Genomic DNA, 18282 nt, shown 5'->3' on the forward strand with positions numbered 1-18282 from the left:
ATATCGGCAAGAATATATTTTAAAATCTCGTTATTTTGTGGTTGATTTTATTTAAAAGTATAAATACAAGACGTTGCCTCTTGATCTGTACAAAGGACAAAATCGCATAGATTTCCTACATTCACATACAGGGAATAATGGTTACAAAATATATATTAAGGCACTTATCTATGGGTACTTGTAAAGATACAAAATCTAGCTGGATAACAATCGCATATCACATACTGTGTTGGTTTACAAGTATTTACACGGCCTACACGAGATAGAGATTCTTTATAAAGTTATGCAAAGATTCAAACGCTTAACTAATATGGCAAGTGCCACAACAATAAGTCAATTTCCTATCAAATACGCTAGTTATATACAATACTCTTTACAGTTACAGATGGATGGTAATATACTTGTTGTCTTACTAGAATTTTGTTGAGCTGAACATATAACAAAGAAGTGTTGGGATCTGATAAGGTTAAAATAGTATATACTATTTTTCACCAATTCCAATTCCATAAAACAGGTTTGAGATTTCCTGATCTGCTGCTTGATTTGCTATAAGAACGGCGATTAAGACTTCTAGGACAAAACCTTGAACTAATCGAACCTTTCTAGGCTATTGATAATATCATTTTAGTGGTTCCGGGTGGCCCAAGGCCATTGGGTCTTAAACGTAGTTACGTGGCTCAAATTCCGATCGAATCTTTACCAATCTAATCCGAAGGATATCAATGTCAGACGTACACCTCTCCGGTCTTTTGTTCCGGCTTGTGTTTCGCCAGAGTTGAGGGAGCCGAAGATCCTCCAAGTCCTCCCGTTTCCCCACCGCCACTTCTGTGAGGCATTGGCATCGTGGCCGAGTTGTCCACTGTATCGGTGGCTGCTGGCGATCTCATGGAGGACCGCTGCTGTGGATCCTGCAGATTGAAGCTCAAGTTGAAACTGTTGTTCCGTGAAATGTTGGGATTTCCGTTGAGGGGTTTCACGGAGAGCAGGGCCGTGGTGGTGATACCACCATTGCCATTGCTGGACCCACTGTTGCTGTATCCATCCTGGACGTCGGCACCGGTCAGCTCCACGATGGAGAGTGCCGATGGCGATCGCTGAATGGACAGGGACACCGGAATGGTGGTGATCACATCGTTGGGGTCGTAGCCACTGGCCGTCGTCGTGATCGTGGGCAACTGGGCGTTGGCCGAAATGGGCAAGATGCTCAGGGTTCCAGTGGGCATCGTTTCCCCACCGCTGCTGGCCACGCTGAAGGGGAACGACAGTGTGGTGATGTTGGTGGCAGCGGGCATATCTATAGATAGGGGGATAAAAGTTTTTCTTTAGTAAACTAAAATATTAATGGTATCTCAGAAACTTACTGCTCGCTGGGAATCCCTCCTTCATGCTGGCTGCCAGGGCGGCGGTGGCGGGATGTCCTGGAATCAGAGTGTTATTGGACGATGAGCTATCCATCTCTTTGATGGGCGAGAGCAGCAGCGTGCCCAGCACCTGGCCGCTCTCCTGGTGCAGAAGGGGGTCGGGTGCGTAGGAGGAGGGGTACATGCCCGGTGGTGCGCTGGTGGTGCTCAGCTGTTGTGGTGCCATAAGGACGGAGCTGGTGGCTACACGGGAGTGGTGCGAGTTGTTCAGAAAGTTGCAGGATTGGTGCCTTGTTTGTGCGTTCTCACTCACCTGGATTCGTATTGCCTTCCTTAGTTACCTCGGGTGTGGGAATCCGCGGTCTGGTCTTGGCCACATTCACATTCAAGCCATTCAACTTGGAGTCTGTGAATAAAAATGTATTTAATTAGTGAAACATACTTTTGGGGGTTTAAAGAAAAGAGTTTTGGTATTGTCATAATTTAATATATAAAGTGAATTTATTTTATTTACTCACTCTGCTTGATTAGTTGCCTCTGTGCTCTTATGGACTTGCGGTGCACAAACTTCCCGTAGAGACTCGATTTACTTGGCTGCGATCCCGCCTGCTGTTGCTGATGCGCCTGCTGCAGTTGCTGCTGCTGCAAGATGGTCAGTGGCAATCCGGACTCGGGACTAGAGTAGACGGAGTTGAGGCGGTTCCGGTTGAAGGGCATTCCGCCGGAGGAGTAGGCCGTCGACTGGCTCCTCATGGAGCCCATTCGAGAGAGCTGACGAACCAGCCAGTTGTTCTTTCGCCGCTCCACCATCGGCGTGTCCACGCTCTCCTGTTGAGGTAAAATATTTAATTATAAAATATCCTTTATCAATAACTCACTACTTATCAGTGACATAAAGAAAAAGTATCTTTTTAAAATATTAGACAACTTTAAATGTGTACAAGCTTATCATAAATAATCCAGTATCATAAAAAACTTTAAAACGTTTGATAGCCTTTTAAGCTAAAGTTATTTTCCATAAGTTATTCAAAACGCCAATAATGTCAAAATGAATGCGAGAATAATAAAACAATGACAGTAAGTGGCTATGGTTCCAAATGTTAAGTGACTTTAGTGTTTTAATGCTTGCAGGTATACTTTTTTGAAAACATGTGTATTTGAGCTTCTTTAGTGTGTGGCCATTACGCGAAATATAAATAAATGTGGGTCATAAGGTAATTTAAGTTTCACCTATTTCTTAAATATGCTTTAATTACTTCATATACATTTTTATCAATTTATCTACTTAGGAATATTTTTTATATTGGGCACTATATACTCACGTAGTCCGCGTAGACGTCGTCGTTGAGCATCCGCTTGCCGCCACCGGGCATTATGTTGGCGTACATGGCGTCCTCCTTCTTGACCTTGTACTTCTCGGCGGATCCCTTGGGCTCGTCCTTCCGGTAGTGCTCGGAGGCCACTGTGTAGGGCAGGTCCTTGGGCACCACGCACTCCCAGTACTGATCCCGCAGCAGCTCGGGGTGCTCCTCGTGCATCTCGTCCACGATCATGTAGGCGGCCTGAAAGCGGGTTTGTCAAAAGTGGATCACTTGAGGGCTTTTCAAAATCGGAACGTGTTTGCCATTTGCGATTTTCGGGCTATTTCGAGGAGGCACTAAACCCTATTACGTCACGGCAATTGAACCGTGGCTACTGTCCCACATCGAAACAAAAGAAAAAGTGAAATTGTTTACAAGTTTTTTAATTATTCCATAACAAAAACCAGCGCACAGCCCACAACAGAAAATTGCAAATAATAAAAAATACAAATCTGAAACAATAATAAAAATAAAAATTAAAAAAATACTCATTTGCTTAATCATTTTGCCGCGCTCTGCTTTCAATTTGCCAGTTACGAGCGAGTGAGCCAAGAGTCACGTCTGGTCGTGTGGATGTGGAGTGCAGTTTAACTGGGCCAGAAGAGCTGGCAGAGGTGTTGGCATTAACCCCCTGCTGATAACCGGGCCCGAAGCGGGCGCTTGTGTGCTCGACCACTTGGGATGCATTTCCGAAGTCGAGCAAACCCAGCGCTGACCATAAAAACACACACGAAAACAGTCAATGATAAAGCTCTACAAAAGAGGTTTCAATGTTTTCAGTTTGTATTTTTTCGCCGTTTTTCTCATTTTTTGAACAAAAACCTGTTTTCGATTTACTTTTGCTGCTGCTGCTGCTAACTTTTGTAAATAATTGCAAGCGACGGCAGACCCCAAGCACAGATACAGATTGCACACATGCAAAACGCGCTCCCAACACACTCCAACGTCGGGCTCCAAAGCCCAAGTCCAAAACTTCAATCAGCATCAGCAGTCGAAGGGTTATAGTCGAATCGAGATGCCCTAATCCAGCTCCAAATATTCGGGATTCGAACTTAACTTTTGAAATTTAAATTAGGTCCTAATAGAAAGCTACACATCGAGGTATATTACGTGATTCCTGTTAAGTATCATTGAATAACTCTGAAGTGAATGCCATAAATAAAGATTTATTCAGCGTGATTTGCAGGCACATGTAAATGCTAAGCTAGACTAGTATTTAAAATGAATATTTATATTGATTCATTGCAACTTTTACAATTATTTTCAAGAATGAATTGAAACGTACTTCAAAATCTAAAAGATTTATCCCACACTGCAAGATTAAATTACGTTAAGGTAAGGCAAGTTTTTCTTTATGAATGCAAATTTAATCTTCCCATATTCTGGCACAAGCAAATGCTAATTTCAGCACACTTGCTTATCCCTGCTAAATTTCAGGTTATACAAACTTTTTATCTTTTTATAATTGCAAGTTTTGATAATAGAATAGGTATATCTTTTGAAAATTCTCGTTGTCTAAAATATTGTTTTTTTATTGAATTCTAAATCAGAAAACAAATTAAAGAACTGATGATAAAATGAGTATACTATTGTTTTATTTTCAGTTTCTTATCAGGGCGAAGGGCACTTCGTTATGCAAAAAATGTATTCTCCTCCCCAGTCTTTTGTTGGTCATGTAGAGAATGCCTGTTATTTTTAGCACGTGGCAGACAGACATGTTCTTTTCCTTTCAGCAGCCATCAAAGAAGTGGCTGACTCAAGCGATTATCGCTTCAAGAGCGCAAAATCTTTACTTAGTTAGCACGATAACCCAATTAGCGAACTCGGGTTTTAGCAGTCATAATACTTGGAAACCCATGAATTTATAATTATGGGTATTATCCCCGACCAGATACGTATAAGTATCTTGGCGATTCAAGGGGCTCAAGGTTTAAGTTAAAAGCTGGGAAGTTATGTTTGGAGTATTTCCAGAGCAAAACCATCTGTTCCCCTCACTGTTCTTAATTTAATTTGTAAGTCATCTGTTCCCATCACTGTTCTTAATTTAATTTGTAAGTCAGTGAATTTATCTACCTCTTGCTAAATGAAATTAATTGGGAGTCATACAGGTTTTTGGCGAAATTCAAAGGGGGGAATTTTTTCGCATCCCTAACGAAAAATGATTGTTTTATGGCTGCAAGCACCGCAGATGCGATTGGCACTGCTTATTAAAAATGTTTAACGGATGGCTGGAGTGAGGACACAACGCCACATTGAGTTACGTAAAGATTGTGCGAAATTTGAGCACTTGTGACTCACCTTGATGTGCCGGTCAATCAGCCAGTTGAGCTCGATATCGTCGTCATCTTCGCCAAAGGGATTGATTAGCACCTCGGCCACTTTCAGCCAGCCCACGTAGAAAACAAACTGCAAAGATTAATTGAAAGCGATATGATCGGGTAATTACATCATTGAGAAAGGAGGATAGCCAATTTCAACAGAACTTGGGAACAATTTGAAGGCACGCCAGGGAAAGTTCCGCCATTCCATTCACTTTTTGTGGCTTCAAATTATACGGTAACAGTTAATAACGATAGCCAAACACTTGTCACAGATTTATATCGCCGAGAAACACAAACCAGACCAGAGCCCTGCAAAATGCCAATTTATTACGTGGAACGTGACCGCGAATCGTTTACATAAAGCAACTTGAAATCTGTCCCCAGCCGAGAACCGCAAAAACCAAAACGGAAAACAGCGAACACATCTGTTGTAAGTGGCCATATCATGATATGGCCATTATATAGTATACCATATATATAGAGCATCGGCGGGGCATATCGCTAACAAGGTATAGCCATTACATTCGACCACTCGGCTTGGCGGAGAACAGCAAAAACAATTGCGAATAGCAAACAACCGCAACAAGTTTTTAAACTTTTACAAAACGCCGAGACGTGCAAATTTGACTCTGATTTATGGTAAATAAGGCGGAACGTGCAAATTAAGATAACTTCTAAACCGTCTTAAATCAAGCGCGAAAAAATGGCTTCATTAGGTGCGGAGTAAATTGATTTACCTGCAGCACGGTGAAGAGGGGGAAGTACAGGTCGGGGTCCTCTCGGCCATTCCTATCCAAGACATTGGGCAACATTTGGCGGCCCAGGAGGGCGGCTATGAAATAGGTGTACAGCACCAGGGTGACCACCTGAAAATGTTGTTAATTATGATTAAATAGAACATACATATATTGAAAAAAATATTACTTCAAAATATTTTCGGATTGAATACTAGTTTTTATAGCTCACCTGAGTGTAGACCAGAGGAACGCAGACCGTGTCGTATCCAATGAGACCACCCAAACGTCTGCGTATATCCGAGAGTTCCACCAAAATGGTCTGGACAATGTGATCCGAGGCGATTAGGCCATCCTTTCTGGCTCTGTTGATGATGTTGGTGGCCCAGACCAGCGGCATCCAGTACTTGGACATGGGACTCTTCTGATTCAGGGCCTCGAAGATCTTCATCTCGGACTCGTGCATCAGACCCGCATCCACAAGATGCTGGGTGGTGGGAAAGCGACGTTTCACTCGGAGGGAAATTCGCTGCAGGGTGATCACATAGGCCAAAACCATGTATCGCATGATATTACGACGCATGAGGCGACCCGTTTCGTTCTGTGTTTTGAGGTATTAAATAGTAGTTAGGGCAGATCTTTCTATATCAAATTATTCTTACATTTACACCGCCATTTGAATTGGGTATAGCAGCACTTATGAACAGGGCCAACGTATCTGGCCAGGGCAAAAGGCGGTACTGCTCCCACCAACGTTTCACGACAAGATTTACATAGAAGCCCAGCACAAAGGACATGGGTATACTTTCGCTCTGCTGCCCGAAATAAAGGCGAATTTTCTTAAAAATGCTGCCAGAAAAATACAAGATTATCCCAGAGTTAATGTGGATATGAACTACTTGTAATACTTACGCTTGCTGACTTTCCGTCAGTCCAAATCTGTAGATAACATTTATAGTATAATATAAACAGAGATACGCAACTAACTCGCGCCAAATCAATTTGTAAACGCTGCCTCGCCATCTGTTGAAAGAGAAATATATTTGAGTTAGGTTACTCAAGAGGTAGCCAAGGAATTTTCGGCTCAGCCGATGTTTGCCGACTTTGAACTGTAACTAACTGGTTTTGTTTTATTGAAAATGATTTCCTCATTAAGATATCTAATCTTGCCCCCTTGATTGCTCATCGCTCATCCGCTTGTTTTTCCTGCTCAATGGCTCGCCAGTCGGCAAAGTTTTTATTTTACGGGGGTATTCCAATCTTGCAAGTCTGTTCCAATGAATTCTAATGTGCCACAGTGTGATTTGATACGTTATAAAAAATATATATTTATAATGATCCGCATAACCGCTTTGAAACTGGTACTGTTCAGGTGGGGTCTTTGTTCTGTTTGTTTTGATCAAGGTTTCGCTTGCCTTCTTCTCTTCAATATTTAGGTTGCTGTGGCAACAAACTTTGTTCGAGATTATTAGTCCAAAACAACTCAAAGTATAGGAATTCGAGGCTATCGCCAGAAAACAATATGTTTTAGGTAAGTTTAACATTTCAGCCATAAAATTAAGTTGCACACGTTTTCAATTAGTGAATATTTGCCTTATCAACTGAGCTCTTCGAAGCCTCGGTGTTATGGCTACCAATTTTTCTTCTTTCTGGTTTGAATGGCGAAAACTGGAACCGTGCAACAGTAACTGGAACTGGAATTGCTGTTCTAACTGCCCAGTTACGAGTGACTGCACTTGGGAAACAATTAAAGCGAACTGGGGTTAAAAATAAACACACTCCAAAAACAAAATAACCTGAAACCAGATGTTGGCCGGGGGAACTGTCAATATGGGGTCTGAATAGAGAAGTTCAGAGTATTGGATGTTAATTGCGTTGGTAAACACTCGAACAGGTGAGTGAGTAATGCGGAAAAATCCCCGGATTCGGTACCTCTTGGGTGGTGACCCAGATTGTCCAGACCCTGGGCTACATTTGTTTCAAATGTTTTTCATGTTTTGGTGACATATTTCTCAGGCTTTCTTTATAATACGTATGTAAATAATATCATTGCGAGGAAAAGCAAATAGTTTTTAATGAACACTGTCGGAATTCAAAATTTTTATATATTTTTAAGGACTCTTTCTTATAGATAATACTCACTTCCAGAGGATCTTCCAGAAGCAGCCGAAGCTGCTTCCATTCGGCACTTCCCCCGCATATGAGACGGTCATTGTTTGCCGACGTCCCTCCTTCCAGACTTAGTTTTTACGCCGATCTTGTTTTGTTTACTTAATCACAAACAATTGGCTTTTATTGTTATTTTTGCCGGCGCTAGGCCGCTGCCAATACGGAGAAGGCCGAATCGTAGTTGTTGTTTGATTTCGTACGCGAATTTTGTTAATTGTTTTTGTTGTCGCGTCATTGAAAAAGCGTCGCCGTCGGCTGCTTTCCCTCTCACTCACACCCCCGCCGCTCAGGCTGCGACTGCCTCTGCCTCTCGCTCTCTCCAAGCCTCAGTTTTTTAAGCTTCTCCTAAAAAATAAAAAAAAATATACAGTCGTACTACTTAAAAAGTGTAATTTAAGTGCATTTTGATCAAGCTAATTTTAAATAACTAAATAAACTGTTTTTCAAATATTTCGATGGTCAAAAATGTACATATAGTAGCATCTCTTAATTTTAAATTAATATTTATTTCACATATTACAAAAAATCTAATTTAAAGTTTCAGAAAGGATCGTTCTTGTCGTTCTTATTTTATTTGAAAAATCTCCAATGGTTTATATTTCTTTATTTCCATTCAACAACTAAAACTGACACCTATACAGTTTCATATCCCCTTATCGAGGCTTGACTGTGTCCCCAACAATAGGAGGCAGGCGGTGGGCGGTCACACGCGCCCAGTAAAACCGTACAGAGTAATACACATGCAATCCATGCAAATAATACTGGAGGGCTCAAAAGCTCAACTTAAATTCCGGCACGTATCGAACAGTATTTCTGTTGTTGCTGCTGTTTTCCACTTTGTTATTTTGAATTTATTGTAAATTTAAATGGCTATGCACTTTCGGTTCGGGTGAAATGCGTTGCTCAAAGCTGAGAACTGAGTTATGGCCATATATTAATTTGTCACTGCTAGTGTGTATATATAAAACACATTTTTAAGGCGTTTTTCACTTCACTTTATTACGATCACCTTGTACACACAATTATTGCGGGTTCCCTTTGGGGGCCTTTTGTTTTTTAAGTACCTAAAGATCAGGATTTCCCCAAAACCCTCAATGGCATGGAATCTGGACGACTTGATGTCGGGATTTTTGGACTGCTGTTTATTTTTTTCCTCAGAAAACCTTGGGTTGGGCAAAAATTCGGCAGTTTCTCTGTATTTTCTGCGGGTGCTTAATTCGCGCCGTCAGCGCCACGAGTCTTTATCGTTTCCCGTTTTCTGTTGATTCGGCTCTTGATTAATTCCGTTTATGTTGCGTTTCTCCGACGCGATTTTGATTAATCGAACAATTGGCGATCACAGATTTTTGAAACAGTGTTTTGCAACCTGGGCCCGTAAATGCGAATATCTTAAACCTGTTGTATTTGCTCCTTAGCGCTAGTCGATGCTGCAAATATTTGCATAAGCCATCACCAGACGGGGGCCACAGAACGGGTTCTATATGGGACTCGGAGCTATACGGATTCCAGGGACGGGGGACTCCGGCAATTTTCACTTTAGCGCGTTAATTTCGTTTACAAACATAGCAGGTGATCTTCAGGAATGTAAGAGCCAACCGGTTGTGAGCCGGGGTCTAGGCCACGTTAAGTCACGATGGCGTTTGATTACACGGCTAGAGAAGCCACCCACTGCCACGGGGCTACTTCTGGCCAGTTGCGAAGAACTTCACGATTGTTTAGCGGTTGGAAAACAATGAAAGATGCTCGTGCCTCGCAGATTAGTTGTTTAAAACTGCCTGACGGCTGAAAGTTTCGCAATCTACATGTTCTTTGGAGACAAATAGTAGTCATTGACCCTGCCCCGAGACTTAATCTCGACTGTCCAGCTCGGTGGCAATATATTTTCAGAACAAATAGCCTGTCAACCTGCGCTGGAGATACGAGGGGATGCAGCTTCTCAGGTAAACACATTGCGTATACGCGATATGAGGTAAACCACACAGAAGAGCCGACATTGATTGGTGACGAATTCGGGCCGAATAATTTTCACTTTCTTCTGACGTATTTGCCCCGCAATTTGTTTACCAATGAGTCGAGGCACTGGCTCTCGAATTCGCCTGCCACTTGCGCTTTTTCCGGCGGCAGCCGTTCCCAGAATTAACTGCCTGAAAGGTGGGAGTTTTCGGGCCTCATTAGCACACAATAAAGCAGATATATCTAGGCTTAAGCCGATTTCTGTTAGCATTGTTAGCGTTCCCCGCAAACTCATTAAGTATTATTGAAGCGATTTAAACAGCTCTTTTGAGGAAAAATTAACGTTTTTGTTAAGGTATTAAAAGTTTATCACTATTGATCTTCCGCCGAGGGCTGCGAACACATACAAAGCTGTTCATTCATTTACATTGATTTATTGCCTGCACTCATGTGATGGCTTATAACTTTAATTTATTCGCCAATACATCAAATACATTCCATTTATCATTCTCGTGCGGATTATACAACCAGGCACCATCAATTACATTATTACTCCGCTATTTATAGTATTTTCTCTGTGTCTATATGGGTATATACATCTTTCTAATTGCTCTTCGCTCATTAAGCTTAGTCAATTGAAAAATTGCATCCGAATTCGGACTGGCCGCGCATTCGGTCAATAGAATGCCGCCTGAACACCTCAGTGGATCGGCTCGAAAAAACATAAATAAAAGTAAACTTGACCAGTTGGGAGCTGGAAGCTTGGTTTACGGAGCCGCCTAGGCCATTTAGAGCTGGAGACACGCGCTGGCGTGCGACGCGTTTACGATTTCAGATACACAGATACAGATACGGATACTCAGCCCATTGGATACGCGAGTCTAATGGATGGCGCTGCTCATCCAGAGCATATGAGCATGCTTTTTCATTCACTATATATCTACTTTTGATGGGGGGTGCCTTTAATTCCGATACACTTTACACACTTCAATGTTTACAAGTACTCAAAAAACAGCAGCAGCAGCAGAAATCGTACATTTTTTGTGTACAAAACTCCAGTCGTTTTGTGTAATATTCGAATGCTGGCTTCAATGGGGTTCCGCACGATCAACTGGCGAGTGTTTTAGCTGAGCTCAGTTCAGCTCAGTTAATTTTGCTCCACGTACCGACAGCGCGACGACGGGTTTATCGCTGGACACTTCAAGCTGGAGCTGCAACTGCGATTGCGATGCCGACCGCCGAGCAACCTGACCGCTCGACAAACTCAACCAAACTGCGCTCCAGAGTTGGTCGCGAGCGGCTCTTAACTCACTTTATTCCAGCCCGCACGAAAAAGTTTAGTTGGCAACAGGTACGCGAGCCAACAGCGAGCGGATCCCACAAAGTACTGGGTGCATACGTATTGGTGAAGACAGAGGTGCGGAAGAAGCTAAGAGGGGCTTATAAACTGACTACCCTGAGCTCTACAATTTTATCCAGTTTAGTTGTATTACAAAAGTCAAAAAAACATTAAAAGTTGATGTGAGTATAGTTGTAGGACTTAGGAGTTTATTAATCAAAATGATATTTTTAATCTTTCAAATGCTTTTAAAAGTATCATTAAAGAATTTGAATAAGGATTTTTTTATTTTAGGCTTGTCTTCACCGGTCTTCAATTCTTAATTTGGAAAATAAATTAACAGAAGAAATTTGTAACAGTTTTTTAAATCTTGAGTACTTGAATACTTTAAACTAACCCTACTCATCTACGCCCCTGAAACTGTAGAGAATCTGTAGCCTCTCAATTTTTGGTCCTCTCTTTCAGCTGTGGGCTGAGAGTCGGCTTCAATGGGGTTAATCAGCTGTTTCATTTGGCTTAAAGCCACAGATCAGTGGAGACAAAGAGAAGTTTTTCCACACACAAAGGGAGCGGGATTCTCAAAGAGATCAGTTCGGTCCGCTATAAAGAAACACGTATGGTTCCCTAATGCTACCCGCAATTGAAATTTTCAGGTACCATCACAAACTTAAAATTGTAAATTGGCAAATAAACTTGTCATTTATTGAACATTAAAATAAATAATCAATTTAACGCTTCAGCACCTTGGAGTTAACTAATTGCAACTGTCTGGCAACGCTGCATTTGAACAATCGGCAAATCGAGGCATACTTCTAGGCTTCCATAAATAAATAATTATAGACACCATTACCTTACAAAAATATATACTTTAATAAATTAACTATCCAACTAAAAAACAGATACACTTTTTACAACTAAAAATATAACTTAAGAGGTTTTTCTATCAGCTGGTTTCTCAGGACGTCTCGCCTTGTAGCGGAGTCCGTGTTCCATGTAGGTGAATGGTGGATTCGGTTGGGTCAAACAGAAGTAAAGACCCTTGGCACTGGCTGGATAGATGAGACCAATGTTGATGGTGTTCTTGAAGTTACAGTCGCCCTGCCGGAACTTGGCCCAACTTTCGCACTTGGTAGCTGGGATCATCACACCCTCGATGAGAGCCTAGGGATTTGTTTTAAAGTTCATTAAAAATGTTTCGGTTATCTCACAGGTTCTTACCTCCATGAATAGAACAAATGGGTACATGTGACTGCAGATCTTGGACTCGCAGCCAGGTTGAAGTTTCCTTCTCGGGAAGTAGCCAATGCCATTGGGGTATATATCGATGTGACCCAGCGGAACCCTCACCCCGAAGACATCTCCCTCGCCATGCAGAACCACCACCCTTGAGGCCACACTTTGTTTCACCAATATATCGGTGGTGCGGCACATGGTGGCCGGATCGATGGCTATCAGTTGACCCACCAACTGTTTGTTTTCCCGGGCAAAAAGCTGGGCCCCCAAAGCGGCTACATTCGCACCCACCGAGTGCCCTGCCAAAGTAATGTCCTGCACAGCAATGCCCGCATCCTTGAGAGCCCGCACCAGTTTATACACGAAATATCCATCAACGGAGAGATGGTGTCGCACTGCGTAGTACAACTGAGCCACATCCTTGGCGAAATCCACCACTATGATGTTGAGATCCCTCCTGCTGTTCTGCAGCAGGGTCAGGTGCTCCTGGACACTGAAGTAGCTGTCGGCCGTGTGGAAGGCGTTCACATAGATGAGGGTCTTGCGCTCCGGATTGATGTCGAAGTCCTTGATTTGAGATATGGACTTGATGGGCAGCTCTACACTCTGGTTAGTGATGGTCATCACATGGAGGCGGGCATCGCTGGGATTAATGCCCTGAAAGAGGGACATTACACCCTCATCCACAGGGGCATCACCTGGTCAAGGTATTACTATGAGATCCTTTTGATTACTTATTATATTTTTCAAACTTACAGAACGCTCTCCAGCCGCGGTTCAGTTGCTCGGTTAGCAGCTTTAAATTGTGCTTTTGAACACCGTCAATATTCAGGGGCCCTTTGGCCCTATCCTTGAGTTCCACTGCCAAAGACTGGCAGATCAGGCAGACTGCTACGATCATCTGGGCTGTGCTCTTCTGCATGGTGAATTCTGCTCTCATGTCTGCAGTCGAACACCGGGGCTCTTTTATAGCCAGGTCTTATCGGGCCCAAAGACTCGCCAAGCGAAACTCTCTTATCTGCCAGTTGGTCTTCGATTTCGGTTCATTTTTTTAGCTTGATGCAGCACGTCTGTTAAGAGGGGGTTCTGTCTGGCCATTGTCTGCGGTTCCGCCCCAAAGTCTTCAGCCCCAAAAGTGAGTGGCGGTGCCAGATAAGCCCTCAAATCTGGCCAAACCGAAACTGATTGATTATCACCCCGAAAAACGATCGTGCCTCAATATGAAAATTCTTGCCAAAGTCCCCCTGCAGCACTTCATTCACTTCTTTTTTCCGTCAATTGATTAAGCTTACAATCTTCATTTTTTGATGGGTGCTCGAAGACAACTAGGTGCTAATTTATTTATTCATTAAAATGTATATTTCGGCTAAAAGAGTTTAAGTGCTTATTTTTCAAGTATAGTTAGGGCTGTAAATTTGACTAGAACTCGTCTTGATGGACAAGCGATTCACAATTCAAAATTTACGCTAATGAGGTAGCGGCGGTTGTTGTCTGACTCTGATCCTTTTCCGGGCGGAATTTATCGAGAGTGGCCTTAAGATTAGATTCCTTAAGTGGTACAGTGGTGTTCGAGGGAGCTTTGCTAATCCAGGTCAAATTATCATAAGAAAACAAAGAGGAAATCCAAGGAAGAACCCAAGAGAAACCAAATAACAAGAGCGTTGCGGGTTAAACTTAAATTTTAAACAGTTTATTCGTGTGGGCACACAAAAGCTAAGTCATAAAAATAATAAATAAATTGAGAGGTGTACTAAAAATAAACATTGGTAGTCAGAAATACTTGATGCTCCGATCCGGGGCATCTCTTCACTGGCATCTGCTCCCCCGCGGCTCCAAATTGGGCTAAAATTAGCATTCCGCTCTGTTTGTGTTGTGTTTATGTTTGGTTTGTGAATGGATCTGTTAGTGGGATGGCTTGCATTTAGAACTTGAGACCAGCCTGGACATCGGACATGATGTTGGCGGACTTCTGCAGCTGCTCGACCTCGGTGGGGGTCAGGATCTGCTTGACCACGGAGGTCACGCCGTTGGCGTTCAGGATGCAGGGCAGCGAGAGGAACACATCCTTGTCGATGCCGTGCTCGCCCTATAAGATTTGGGAAAGATATATAATTAATAATTATGCTTCATTGTTATAATCGTTGTTTAGAAACTCACCAGAACGGAGGTGGAGACGGCGGCCACGCTGCTCGTGTTGCGCAAAATGGCCGAGGCCAGGGAGGCAGTGCTCAGGCCGATGGCCCAGGAGGTGTATCCCTTTAGCTTGATCACCTCGTAGGCGGAGTCCACCACCTGCTTGTGCAGCTCGTTCCACTTCTCCGGATCCTCGCTGGTTCCCAGAGTGGGGTTCAGTTCACGCAGGCGCACGCCGGCGATGTTCACTCCGGACCACACGGGCACGGAGCTGTCGCCGTGCTCTCCGATGATCCAGCCGTGGCAGGAGGTGGGGGCCACGCCCAGGCGCTGCGACATCAGGAAGCGGAAGCGGGACGAGTCCAAGTTGGTGCCACTGCCGATCACACGGTTCTTGGGCAGACCCGACAGCTTCCAGGCCACGTAGGTCATGATGTCCACGGGGTTGGACACCATCAGCAAGATGGTATCGGGACTGTACTGTAAGTGGAATCGGAAACGTTAGTTACAGGTATTACAAAATAGTAAACCGAATGAAAATTTCAAAGGATTCCCTAAAAATGACTAAGCTTTATTAAGAAAAAAAAAATTTGTTTAATTTAGAACTTTCTTTCAGATAGTTTCGTTTCCCAGCTAAATTAAACTGCTAATATTAAAATATTTATCGCAACATAAACATAAAACAAAATTTAAAATATATTTCATAAGAAATTTAGCATCTCTGATGCTCTAAGCAACAAATTTGTAATTATTTTGATGAATAAATGCTGCAAATCCCAGATCCTTCAAAACTCTAAGAAGTAATATTAAGTTTATTCTCAAATATAAAATCTAAACACCTGGATAATACAAGTTTTTTTATCACTATGTTTCTTATATAGGATGGATTATAGGATATTTATCGGTATCTCTGGGAAATTCTCAGCTTTTAAGAGTTAGTGTTATTTTTAATAAATATTTCTAAGCTTCACTTACCTCCACCAGCTTGGGGATGATGTTCTTGAGGATGTCGGTGTTGCGCTGAACCAGTGACAGACGGGACTCGCCCTCCTTCTGGCGCACTCCGGCGGTCACGATGCACAGCCGCGAGTTGGCCGAGGCGGCGAAGTCGGTGCTGGCCGTGATCTGGGGGTTCTTCAGGAAGTTGGAGCCGTGCTGCAGATCCATCAGCTCGCCCTGCAGCTTGTCGTTGCAGACGTCGATGAGGCACACCTCCTTGGAGACGTTCTGCGCCAGGATGCTGAAGGCGCTGGCCATGCCCACCTGGCCGATGCCCACCACGGTGACCTTGTGCCCGGAGCTGGGCAGCACCTCGGCAACCTGGGCCAACAGACTATCCTTAATGGCGGCCATTGCTAGGGAGTAAATAAAAGAATGTTCCTTTAATTTTCCGATTATAAATCCGGTAGTCTCCCCTGGGGGATTACCCATTTATAGTGCCATCACGTGCCTATGATTTAGTTAAAACATTCACAATTTTTTTTGGGGAAACTCTCCCCACACAAACACACACATACTGCTTAGTCGGCGTTCTTTAACCTTCACGAAGGTCGAATTAATGAGAAAAAAGCGACATCGCCACAACACGCAACCGGACCGAACCGAAAACATTGCCGAAAAAATTAACCTATGATGTTTCTGGCTCTTTTATATAGCAATTCATAGCGCCAACTTGTGACGGCACATGACAGTGGCAGTCAATTAGGGTCTTCTTTTATCATTTAGATAAAATCTAATTAGGCCCAAATGGAAGTTTTATCAATGCAAAAATGCGAAGCCTTGTGAAATTAATCCCCCGATTCAGCATTAATCGTTTTATTTCTGATTCGACCACCGCCAGATTGACTTCCTGGAAACTTGGCCATTTCGTATCTTATCGATAAAGTGCGAACCATTAGAGCAATTTGTTTAATCCAATTATTGCATGTTCCTGATTATTAATAACTTGACTGTGAATAACTGATGACTGTGGCATACCATATACCATATATCGGTTCTATCACCGTGACGTAGGACTAGCCTTATCGCTTGCAGGAAGGGTTTTGGGGGGCCAAAGTTGAGTTGGTTGCCAATGTTTGCAAAATTATTTCAGATTAGATTGCTTCAGATTATAAGTGCATATTGAGAGTATTATCAGTGAGAAAATATTTATATAAACATGTGGCACGTTTTTAATTAGAATCTGCTTCAGGTTGAGTGTTTTCCTAGCTTGAATTACGAGTGCACGAGTTCTGAAGAATATGGGTGGGGTTTCAATAAGAAAAAACCCGAGAGTTCCGATGAGTTCCGCAGAGCCAATTTTGAGATACAAAAAGTCACAGAAATGTCACAAATATATAAAAACTAGATAATGATTAATGGCTGAACGCGCATGGTTTATTTTTATTGTCAGCTAGTATCTATACAGGTATTGAAAAAAAATGTTTTTTTATGGCTAACGGAGACTAGCAATAAAAAATAAAGTTAATTTTTTAAAAAATATAAGAACTAAAAGGAAATAAAATATTTTTTTTTAAACAATTTCTTTAAGGAATGTATATAACACGGAAATGCACAAATATTTGTATCTATAAACATCTCTTATAAGAAGTAAAGTGGAAAATATCCCATTTTTATGTCACAAATTTTAATTTTGATATTAATATTTTCCACCCCCACTTGTTGTGTGCCCTACACTTGGGCCTACAGATGACCTTCCCTCAAAGTCAAATGCGGTTGTTCCACTTAGTCGGGGGCTCGACGTCACCCCGTCAAAAAATGGGGAAACAGCTGTTTGCGACACGGCGCATGCTCCCAATGAAAGCAAAAGTGAAAGCCAATTGTACGCCCAATTGGCACCCCTCCCGCCTTTCGGAAAAGCCCGGAAATTCCCACCCCACTAGAGGTGCAAGTGCGGAAGGCCAAGGGCGAGGTTTGGTTTCGGAAACGAGCGTTGCACCTGACCCCTGAAAGGTGAATGCACTTTGATGGGGCAGGCAGTGAATACGTCTAAATCTAACAGTCACTAGAACTATTTTTCCGAGTGCATGCTGGTATTTTTGCTTACTTTTGGATTGGTTTTGCTTTAATTCACTTGGTGTTTCACTGGATTGCTTTGGGCCTCTGTGGTTGAGCTCGACGTTCCGTTCACTTTGCGCGTTCGTTGCGAACTGTTTGCACTTCAGGCGGACTGCTTTGGAATTTAGCTGCCGCCGCTGGATTTTGTAGCCTCCGCAGCCGCATTTCTCTCGCTACCTTTCTCGTTCTCTCCTTCTACGCCGGTACACTGGGAAAAAACTAGCTTAGGGTCCTGCCAAAAAATTGCGGAACACATTAAGGATTAGCGATTAAATGTATATTCGATACCTGATTTAGTTAGGTCAACCTTTTGTATTTTATAAATATTTAAGAAGTCGTACTTACATTACCACCATTACTGGTGGAAGAAAAATATTGTTGTTAAGTTGGTATCAAAATTATTTTTAAAATATGAGCATTATCAAAGAACTAATGTGATTATATATTTAATACCGATTTATTTGTCAACTCCAATTAATATAATTTTTCAGTAATTTAAAAAAGGGTTTTTAATGTTTTATGTAGGAACCTATACGATTTATCCTCTACCACAAACTGCTTTTAAAACTTAAATGTCTTACTTAGTCTTCCAGTTATACAAAAAGCTTCGTTAACATGGCC

The 18282-nt window shown here is 42.5% G+C and overlaps 3 protein-coding genes across 5 annotated transcripts; all 3 read right to left on the reverse strand.

Moving 5' to 3' along the window:
* Positions 1-25: 25 nt before the first annotated feature.
* On the reverse strand, positions 26-11173 carry LOC108028604 (bestrophin-2). Of its 3 annotated transcripts, none has more exons than XM_017100523.3 (12): positions 11066-11173; positions 7920-8291; positions 6690-6800; positions 6440-6626; positions 6010-6378; positions 5781-5909; positions 5021-5128; positions 2684-2923; positions 1880-2189; positions 1675-1767; positions 1362-1604; positions 26-1294 (listed from the first exon to the last, which is right to left on the reverse strand). In XM_017100523.3, exons 2-12 carry the CDS (start codon positions 7988-7990, stop codon positions 726-728), a joined length of 2430 nt encoding a protein of 809 aa, XP_016956012.1. In that variant the 5' UTR covers positions 7991-8291; positions 11066-11173; the 3' UTR covers positions 26-725. The 3 variants fall into 3 exon arrangements, with proteins under 3 accessions (XP_016956012.1, XP_050741725.1, XP_016956013.1); XM_050885768.1 differs by having other exon boundaries at positions 1362-1418; positions 10936-11167; XM_017100524.3 differs by having other exon boundaries at positions 10936-11167.
* A 911-nt stretch (positions 11174-12084) lies between these two features.
* LOC108028178 (lipase member H) lies at positions 12085-13411 on the reverse strand. Its single transcript, XM_017099840.2, has 3 exons — positions 13228-13411; positions 12457-13169; positions 12085-12399 (listed from the first exon to the last, which is right to left on the reverse strand). The coding sequence occupies exons 1-3, from the start codon at positions 13409-13411 to the stop codon at positions 12166-12168; spliced, it is 1131 nt and encodes a 376-aa protein (XP_016955329.1). The 3' UTR covers positions 12085-12165.
* A 728-nt stretch (positions 13412-14139) lies between these two features.
* LOC108028737 (L-lactate dehydrogenase) lies at positions 14140-17786 on the reverse strand. The gene is made up of 4 exons (XM_017100703.3): positions 17651-17786; positions 15580-15959; positions 14629-15084; positions 14140-14557 (listed from the first exon to the last, which is right to left on the reverse strand). Exons 2-4 carry the CDS (start codon positions 15955-15957, stop codon positions 14393-14395), a joined length of 999 nt encoding a protein of 332 aa, XP_016956192.1. The 5' UTR covers positions 15958-15959; positions 17651-17786; the 3' UTR covers positions 14140-14392.
* Between the last annotated feature and the right edge of the window lie 496 nt (positions 17787-18282).

Source organism: Drosophila biarmipes, chromosome 3L (assembly GCF_025231255.1).
Source record: "Drosophila biarmipes strain raj3 chromosome 3L, RU_DBia_V1.1, whole genome shotgun sequence".
Lineage (NCBI taxonomy): Eukaryota > Metazoa > Arthropoda > Insecta > Diptera > Drosophilidae > Drosophila > Drosophila biarmipes.

Excerpts from the sequence above, each read along its gene's own strand:
- LOC108028737 (XM_017100703.3), bottom strand. The coding sequence starts at position 15,957 with ATGGCCGCCATTAAGGATAGTCTGTTGGCCCAGGTTGCCGAGGTGCTG. Across the intron at positions 15,085-15,579 it reads TCATCCCCAAGCTGGTGGAG|TACAGTCCCGATACCATCTT; the intron begins GTAAGTGAAGCT and ends TTCCACTTACAG. Across the intron at positions 14,558-14,628 it reads CCGTCTCCACCTCCGTTCTG|GGCGAGCACGGCATCGACAA; the intron begins GTGAGTTTCTAA and ends CAAATCTTATAG.
- LOC108028178 (XM_017099840.2), bottom strand. The coding sequence starts at position 13,411 with ATGAGAGCAGAATTCACCATGCAGAAGAGCACAGCCCAGATGATCGTA. Across the intron at positions 13,170-13,227 it reads CCGCGGCTGGAGAGCGTTCT|GTGATGCCCCTGTGGATGAG; the intron begins GTAAGTTTGAAA and ends TACCTTGACCAG. Across the intron at positions 12,400-12,456 it reads CATTTGTTCTATTCATGGAG|GCTCTCATCGAGGGTGTGAT; the intron begins GTAAGAACCTGT and ends ACAAATCCCTAG.
- LOC108028604 (XM_017100523.3), bottom strand. The coding sequence starts at position 7,990 with ATGACCGTCTCATATGCGGGGGAAGTGCCGAATGGAAGCAGCTTCGGC. Across the intron at positions 6,627-6,689 it reads CTGACGGAAAGTCAGCAAGC|CATTTTTAAGAAAATTCGCC; the intron begins GTAAGTATTACA and ends TTTTTCTGGCAG. Across the intron at positions 5,910-6,009 it reads TTCCTCTGGTCTACACTCAG|GTGGTCACCCTGGTGCTGTA; the intron begins GTGAGCTATAAA and ends CAACATTTTCAG.